Below are 9,134 nucleotides of genomic sequence, written 5' to 3'. Positions count from 1 at the left end.
AAACACAAGTGCAGCTGATAGTACAGAACTCCAGCCCGTGTTTACTTCTCTAGGTATCCTCTGGGAGATCTTTTCAATGTGGATCTTGGTAACTGCAGACTGAAGTCCTCCATTTACAAACAAAGCACATGCTTGACTTTAAGCACATAAGTACTCCTAAGAGCCCGTTATGTGCTTAAAGAGTTTGCTAGATATGCATTACATATATTCCACTTCATAGGGAAGGAAAAGGATTTTTGAATAAGAAGGCAACAATGGAAACAGGCAGATGTGGTAGTGTGGCAAAACACCTCCCGTTCCAGGTATTGATGAGAGTAGTCCTCTAACTCTGACCTCTGTTTCAGAGGCAACCAATCTAATGGTACAATTAGCTGCATAGACTGACAAAGCTAGGCTAGTGGGAGTTCACAAACTAATATGCTGTTCCATGGATGATTAACTCTGTGGTCTGTACAAGATCTCCACAGGTCTAGAAAAAAGCCGTTAGACTTAAAATCTGCTTTTTTTAGAAATTACGGTAGTTGTCTGTGTTAATTTACTTTCACAGAGTTTATATTTCTGCACTTTGTATGCTATTGTTTCTTAAGCTTAACTGCTTGGAACATCCAACAGAAAAATTGTGAAGGAAACAAAAAAAAGCCCAGAGAGCCAAATCTATATATTACCAAATAGAATTCAAAGTTATGGAAAAAAGTAATTTAAACAGTGTATTCTAACAGTGTGCAGCCACATGTCTGAGCTCAGCTTATGTATTTATTCTGGTGATTGACAGATGCATTTGGTAGCTTCTTGGATGTTTTATAATGAAAGAAAGTAAGGCTGAATCTCACTGATATGACTACTTCTGACTTGTCCGTATCCTCTGCTAAAACGCTTCTTTATTATTTTCTTCATATTGTGCTTATGACTTAGGAAATTTGCAATGGCTTGTAAACTGCACATTACAAACGAAATTGAATTATAAATCAAAACGTTTGGAACAGATGATTTTTCCCCAGTGAATCCCTTTCGTGCTTCCAAAATTAGTGTTGTCAATCACACCAACAGGTGGTGTATGGTTACACAGAGTGGATCCCCTCTCTCAAGATACTTTCTTTTAGGAAACCAATCAGAACGGGCACTGACATGATGAGGCCAACATGTCAGCAGAGCTGGGGTATATAAAGCAAAACAACTATGTTAGCACTTCTGAGCAGTCGTGCATTCCCCGCCTCGCCTCGGGTGTAGGGATTGCAAAAAAACAAAACTACACTGTCAAGACTGTGTAGTTTTGTTTTTATGATTAGAGGCTCTACAATTCTCATGCTGGGATTGTCTAAAAAATCTTACTCTGGATAAGGACGTCGTTCAAGAAGATTTCGTTGGGCTTAGCCCACTCTTACAGGCACTTTGAGAGATCAGGTTAGTAGCATGTTTCTGCTAGTGTAATGAGTATTTTATTAGTAATTAATAATCCTGATATGTTCTATTATTTATAAATTTGCTCACAGGGGGGTGTAGGTTTCACAGTATAGACATGGAGCACTTAAATTCTCTGGCAAGATGATGTCTTAAATTTCTGGGAGTAAATTTTGATAGCACTCAGCAAAAATTTTTTCCAGTGTATTTGTTAAAGGCGATATAAATTAAGATTTGAAAAGTGCATGGAAACCTCTGCTTAACTGAAAAACTCCTTTCTGTTGGGAGTGTTCAAGGTTATGCTACTGAGATAAACTGAGTGGCTCCAAGAATAGCTCTGATAAAATGCATATGGTAACAGCTAAGCACTGATGACTTTTTAAGGGAATCAACTGCTAAGGTATCAATTACATGGCAGCTCTGGAACACTTGTCTGCTGTCATTCATAGCTGGGAAGGTTATTTCTGGAATATGACATTTCAGATGCATACTTTCAATTCTAATTATACAAAAAGCCTTATAAGATCAGATCTTCATCAACGAAATTTACCTAGACAATGAAATATATGAACTTTGTGTGAACTTAGTGATAATTCTACTTTATTAAATGATTTCCAATCTATTCTGGAGTCAGAACATTACATATATATATATAAGCTTTCATAATGTTTAATTATATTATAAGATTATTTCCATATATTTTAGCTGAGCTTCAAAACATAGTTATAACTGAAGCAGATCTTAGTGAATTACATGTGACAGATATTTGTCTTCATCTTCCTTTCAGGAAACTCGTGCTGTGTTAGGATGAAATGTTGGTAATTTCTTTCTAATTTGAACTCATTTCCCCCCACCCTCGAAGCTGAAAAGCTTTGATAAAAGGCTGTTCCTCTGTCAGGCTGGAACAAGTATCCAGATAACCAGTAAAGGCAATAAAAAGCAGCTCAAAATCCCAATACAGTATCCAGTCTGCCCTTATACACTTATTGTATGTAAGCATCAGGCACTGATTTCAGTGAAGGAACTCATGTCATGAAGAATTTTTACCCCTTTGAAAGGTAGCATAAATTTGGCTCATAGTGAAAGAAACTTCACTTTCTCATTAGTTTTTAAGTTAAGCTTGGGACAAAACCAGGCACAAAAGCCAAAGTAAACAACAGTAAATGGGTGAGTGAGATAGACTTGAAAAGATTATGGGGTTAACCCTTGTTTAGCAAAACATAACACGCTCTCAGGGTAATTTTTTAATGAGAAAAACTGTAACTTTAATAGATATATGAGACTATTAAAAAGATACTAGTTACATTTTAAAAACCTGCACAATTCAGCATCAGTAAATAAATATGTTCATGCAAATATAAAATATTCCTGATATAGATGCTTTTCTAGTGGCAGTGTCCTATTTCAAAGTAGGATCTTGTGGCATAGGAAGAGAAAGCAAACTATTTTTCTTTCAGATTTCACATGGATCTGCAGTTGTTCAAACCATCAGTGTCAGTGGCTACCTTATATCCTAGCTCACATTTCGAAGGTGGCTGTCTTCCCATACTCAAAATTCCACTGAGTTATTCTCTAAGAAAGAGTAGAATTTTATCTGCATCTTTAATGCCAATATGCTTCTGTGTAAAATGGAATTATTCACTACTTAAAGACTGCTTTTAAAAGAAAGCCTCCTGGCATTTTTTTAATTATTAAAAGCCAAATAGATTGTAAACCTTCACTTTTTTTCAGTTGCTACTTAGTGACCTAGCTGTCTTCCCATTGGAGAATGCAAATGTTTTGCACAACAAAACATTTTCAAATAATTCAAACAAATTTTTACATGAAGATTATTTTCTCTTTAAGTAAAGGAGATTAATGGACAAATAGAGGCTAGATGACCTGCACAAGGTCATGCAATGAGTCAAGCAGAACTTTGTCTCCTGCTGCATACTTGTAATGCCAAATTACATCTTCACTAAATATGTTTCACATCCACTTCAGCCAAGCATGTCCTAAGAGTAATTTGCTATACAACTTTGTCAAAATCTACAGTCTTCACAATTCACCAGATCAATGTGATTTAAAATTGAGAAGAGTAAATTGTTATGAAAATAATTACAAATATTCCCAAAATCTAGCAAGAAGAATGTGTGTATAATAACAATTTCACCATTGATATCTAATTATGGTTTTGTTTCTTTCAGAGTGCCTGTAAAGATGACGACAAAAGCACCAACATTTACGCAGCCATTACAAAGTGTTGTGGCACTGGAGGGTAGTGCCGCAACCTTTGAGGCTCATATTAGTGGTAAGGTTTTGATTCATTCTTGCAAGATTGATTATTTTTTATTATTATTTTTGGTAACATTATGCTAAGACAAACACTTTTCGTAGATTATAATCTGCTCTGAATGGGTAAAGATCAGTGCTAAAATGTGAATATATATCCACATCATACGGTACTGATCAGCACTGTGAGGTGCTGTCAGATATCCACAAACATGCTGCATAAAGTTACAAGGCTTCCCAGGCAATAACCAGTCATCCTGCCAATGAAACTGGTGTCTAATTCTCATGTATGTTAGAATCATCAAAAATGGGGGGAAATAGCATTAAAAGTATATACATAAAAATACATACTGTGCTAATAAGGGAACTTCATGTGGGTGCAGGGAGAGTAATCTTGTTTGGACGATGATCAGAGAGAGTGAGGAGTCAAGGTGCAAAAGGCAAGGCGTATGCTAGTTCTTCATTGACCTAGTGCTAAGCCTTACTCTGGCTAAGCTCTATTTCTACCTTCTGTGCCCTTGAGTCTACTTAATTCCAGAGTTCTGGCAGGTGGGTTAGAAGCGCATAATCTAGGTTCATGTGGCCACTGAAGAGGGTAGAAAACCTTAGTTTGCTAGACAGTAGAAGTATATGGTGATCATGATGGTAGTACAAGGCTGGATTAATATAATTTGTTGATGCAATTTAAAGATGCCACATAATTTTAAAGGACACTTCATTTTGCCAGTCTACACACCTATTAAAACACCCTATCTTGTGCAAAAGCCCATGCAAACCCCCGAAATAACTTTATCAGATAACCAACACCCTGTTCTAAGAGTGCCTCTGACCTCGGCAATGACTAATGAGAAATGACATGTGTTCCTGCTGGTGGAATTATATTGTCTTACAGGCATTAGCAATGTGATGATCCACATACCGTAAAACACTACCCAGATGCTCTGTGACAGGTGCAAACACATGATCTGTCCAGCTATAAATATCTCTGACATCTATGGTCCACTGTGGTTCATCCCTTGGTCCCTTTGGATAACACTGGCTCACACAAGGTTCACACAAGGTGTTTAAACATGTCCTGTAGTCTGTACATCCAGGATAATTTTTCATGCCTGTTGTGGTTTAACCATGCGGGCAGCCAAACACCATGCAGCTGCTCGCTCACACCCACCCCACCCCCCCACCCCCCAGTGGGACGGGGAGAGAATCGGAAGGATAAGAGTGAGAAAAACTCGTGGGTTGAGATAAAGACAGTTTAATAGAACAGAAAAGGAAGGGACAATAATAATAATAACAGTAATAGTAATAATAATGATGATGATGATGATGATGATAGAATATACAAAATGAGTGATGCAAAATGCAATTGCTCACCACCCACACTGACCGATAACCAAGTAGCGATCGCTACTTCCTGGAACATGCCTACCATTCATATACTGAGCATGATGTCACATGGTATGGAATACTCTATTGCCCAGCTGGGCCATCTGTCCCAGCTATGCTCCCTCACAGCCTCTTGTGTGCTTGGCAGCGCATGGAAGCTGAACGTCCTTGACTAGCAGGGTACTTAGCAACAACTAAAACCATCAGTGTGTTATCAACATTCTTCTCATACTAAATCCAAAACACAGCACTAGGAAGAAATTTAACCCTATCCCAGCTGAAACCAGGACAATGCCTTACTCAGTTTTTTGGCCCTCTACTTTTCAGTTAATTGCCCTGACCTTCTCTTGTTGTCTGTACACTGTAAATCTTCTGTGAAAAGTTTCTTTCCACTGATGATTACAATATTTATTCTTATTACAAATACATAAATATACCATCAGAACAAGTTAGGTTGCTAATATTATGGCTCAATATGTGATTTTGGCTATTTTAATTTGTGTGATATCATGAAGTACTTGGGAGGGGAACTTGATTTCTTACTGAGAGGAGATACAGCAGTTTTTCTAATAGCATATACCATATTTGTATTTTAGTCCCAAATATCATGTGAGGCAGTCCCCTGTTAGCTTTTATTCATGTTGTGGAATTCTGGAATATCTTTCCTGTTCCAAAAGTATCCACCAAGATTGACAGATCTGACAGTGGCTTGGCATTTAGTTTTTCTAATGCATAAAAAATATGAAAGTTTTATTTCTTGAACTAATTGCATAAATAATGGACTACACAGCTTTATTCTGCTACATTGTCTGCCCTTCCTATATGTCATGAATTATTATGAATTTGAAATTCAGACTTTCTGTTTATCTCTGATAACACTGCCCTTTTATATACAAGTACTAATACAGAGCTACAATTCGAACGTGAAGAGCCCAGTTAATCTAAGAGTACCAAGAGGAGCTTAGCAACCACCTGAGATGCAATTTTGCAGTCTGTAAACTAGAAGAAATGAATTGCACTGTTGTATCAGACTGTGACTTAAGTGCCACATTACAAGGGTTTGATATCAGACAAAAATATCCAGTACCTCCCCCTGTGCTCAGAAAGTGCAGAACACACAAATCCCGTGATTAAAAGCAGTAAACACCAGAGCAGTTAGGACATCATCACAAGGGGAGTCCTACTGGGTGAGCAGTGACTGAGGGGACATGAGACAGCATGTCACTGTGAAGAAAGTCTGCAGTGCTGCTGGCATTAGAACTGTGCCCATCCTCACGTCTCCACAGTACTCATCAAGGATTGAATTTGTTCATAAAGAACTAACCTGTACACCACTTAGCTTTCTTTGAACCGATATTTTCAGGTATTACCCAATGCAAGCCAGTCTTTTTACTCTGCATATTGTTGAGAGCAGCACGTAGATTGTACATGGGTTGGCTGTTCCTGTCACTTACATCATTGTCAGGACAATGTCATTGAATTCAATTACTTAAGCAGTGAAGCTGACGCACTTCAGGTTCATTTTCTTCTTTTTGGCAATAAAGCTCAAAAAAAACCAAGGTCAGTTTTAAAATGAAAAAGAATGTCCTAATAATTAATATTCAAATCATAGTGTAATTTGGCACGTATAAAAGTAAGTTCCTACTCCATATAGTCCGGGCAAAAATATCTATAATCTGAGGTAGATCTTACCTTTTAGTCCCCAGCTCTGTGGCATGGGACTAGCAGAGTGCTAGTAAATTTGTGAAGTTGAGTTTCTTTTAATATGAATTTGGGCTCAGATTTTCAAAGTGGCTTCTAACTTTCGATCCCTTGAACATACCAGTTTGACATCAAAATAGACTCCATTTTTAAAAATGTAGGTCTTGTTCAACCTACCACACAAACCCCCATGTTTGCTAATCATCATATGATGCTGCACCAAGAAAATAAAACATTTTGGCAATGTTTCAAGAAATTCACTATTGACAGCATGGTTTTTGGTTGCCTAGCTTAAAACATTTTGAAACTCATTTGCACAAATGTTGAAGACGCATAGCTCTGGACGAAATCAGTGGGATCTGCTGGATAGTCTATGATTATGGTGATAATGCCCAAGTTATCCTGTACCGGTAGTACAAAATTGAATTATACCAGTCCCATCAGGGTTGTTTGATAACTTTCTATTGAAATTAACAATGCTTAAATGTACTTTTACCCTTTTGATTTCTAATCCTCTCTAAAACTGGTCACATTCTCTTTTTCTGTGTGTGTGTGTGTTTCTATTTTACATATATCTAAAAATCAGTTTTTCAACTATGAGTAAAATTTAAAACATTCCTAACCAAGTCTGGTGTAACTGCAGACAACTAGTAAAAGCTTCAATCTACATATCTCAGCTTCTCTTTCTCTTTTAGTCTCAGTCATATTCCTGGCACATTAAAACCCCAAATAATTAAATGAGTTTATCGGAGGGATACTCTAGAAAGGAAACGGAATTCTGTAGTCCTGGGATTTTCCAAACCACAGAGAGTGGAATTGGGAAAATTAGAGCAGCTGTAGTAAGCGCAGTCTCAGATCTCATTCCTGAGCCCCTGTGCAGTGCAATTGGTGATTTGGCTTGAGTGGAGAAGTACATGAAGTAAATTTGCAGGGATTTTCATTTTGGAGAAATGGTGTTCTAGGACTACAAAAAAGACTTTGAGCTGGAACTGCCTCCTTTAATTAGCTGTTCTCTTTATGTGGCTCATATAAAAATTTTACCTGTTCATCAGATGGATTTCAGTTTCTCAGTAAAGTTGGCTGAGTAGAACACTGGGAAGAGAATTTCCATAAGGAATCTAAAATCACCATTTAAAGTTAGAAAAACAGCTGTAGATATAGGTGAAACTCTTCTGACCAGAAGAGTCTTGCTCATGACCCCAACAACAAAAGAATAATATATTTGAACAACAAAAGATCAGCTGATTCCAGCTGACTGCTTTCCACCAAACTTAAACAGAATTCATTCCAGAAAAAAAGAAACAAAAAACCAAAGCATTAATAGCACTTGATGTTAATGTCTACAACAGTCACTTTTTCTGTCACTTCATTTTCTAAAATCATTTAGTGTTAGGACAACTACTTAACTTGGTTGGAAGTTCTGATTTTTACTTTGTCTGCAAACTGTTGGACTGCATAATTTTGTTAGCAATACTACTTAGATACTAGCAAATAAATTAAAAAAATACCTCATGTGGATCAATTCATCCCCCTCATAATTCTGATGAACTTTTATTCCTCAACAGGATTGCCAAACACTACAGTCCACTCATTATTCAAGTGATTTCCTAAATGCAGTAGCCTGTGCAGTTCTCCTATTGCTCTGTGTATTTTAAAGACCTTTCTAAAAAGCAATTCCTTTACCACTGTGTCACTGGACGTGTATAATCGTACATCTGTGCTTATCCCATTACACTCCACTATAACTGTGTACATGTGAGCAAGTATTATGGTAATTTTGGATATCTGGCATTTCATCTTGATCTCCTTTTGTTTTCCTTTTTCTTTAGGTTTCCCAGTTCCTGAGGTGAGCTGGTATCGGGATGGCCAGGTTATCTCTGCTGCAACTCTGCCCGGTGTGCAGATCTCGTTTAGTGATGGCCGCGCTAAACTGGTGATCCCCACCGTGACAGAAGCAAACAGTGGAAGATACACCGTACAAGCCACCAATGGATCTGGGCAAGCAACTAGTACTGCTGAGCTACTTGTCACAGGTATCAAGCAGCTAAAGAAAGGCACCTCTCTCTGCTAGCAATGTGAGAAAGAAAGCGATAGCAGAAGTGTCACAGATAACGAAAAAAGTTTGGATTTGAAGTACATGATTAGCAAAGAAATAGCAAACTAAATTCCTTTACCTAAAGCAGTCTAGAATTCAGCATATATTGTCACTAGTAATTTCTAACAGCATCCTTTACACCTTAACCGTATAAAGTTTAATCTTGATCTTATAAACTCTTAATCACAATTACAAACTTCTGGCTTAGCCCTGTATAATTCTGCTCATATGATCTGTCATACTGGGTACATTCAAACTACACATAAAAGAAAGGATAAAGTTCTGC

At 37.4% G+C, this 9,134-nt stretch overlaps 1 protein-coding gene across 1 annotated transcript in view; it reads left to right on the top strand.

The window, feature by feature from the left end:
• Positions 1-3,590: 3,590 nt before the first annotated feature.
• The window catches only part of TTN (titin), a 246,608-nt gene continuing 241,064 nt past the window's right edge, over positions 3,591-9,134 (top strand). The window contains exons 1-2 of the mRNA XM_075153897.1: positions 3,591-3,688; positions 8,583-8,786. Coding sequence (XP_075009998.1) covers positions 3,598-3,688; positions 8,583-8,786 — 295 coding nt within the window. The 5' untranslated portion in view covers positions 3,591-3,597. The remainder of the gene's footprint in view (positions 3,689-8,582; positions 8,787-9,134) is intronic.

This window comes from Calonectris borealis, chromosome 6 (genome assembly GCF_964195595.1).
Source record: "Calonectris borealis chromosome 6, bCalBor7.hap1.2, whole genome shotgun sequence".
Taxonomy (NCBI): Eukaryota; Metazoa; Chordata; class Aves; order Procellariiformes; family Procellariidae; genus Calonectris; species Calonectris borealis.
This window is presented reverse-complemented; position numbering and strand designations above follow the sequence as displayed.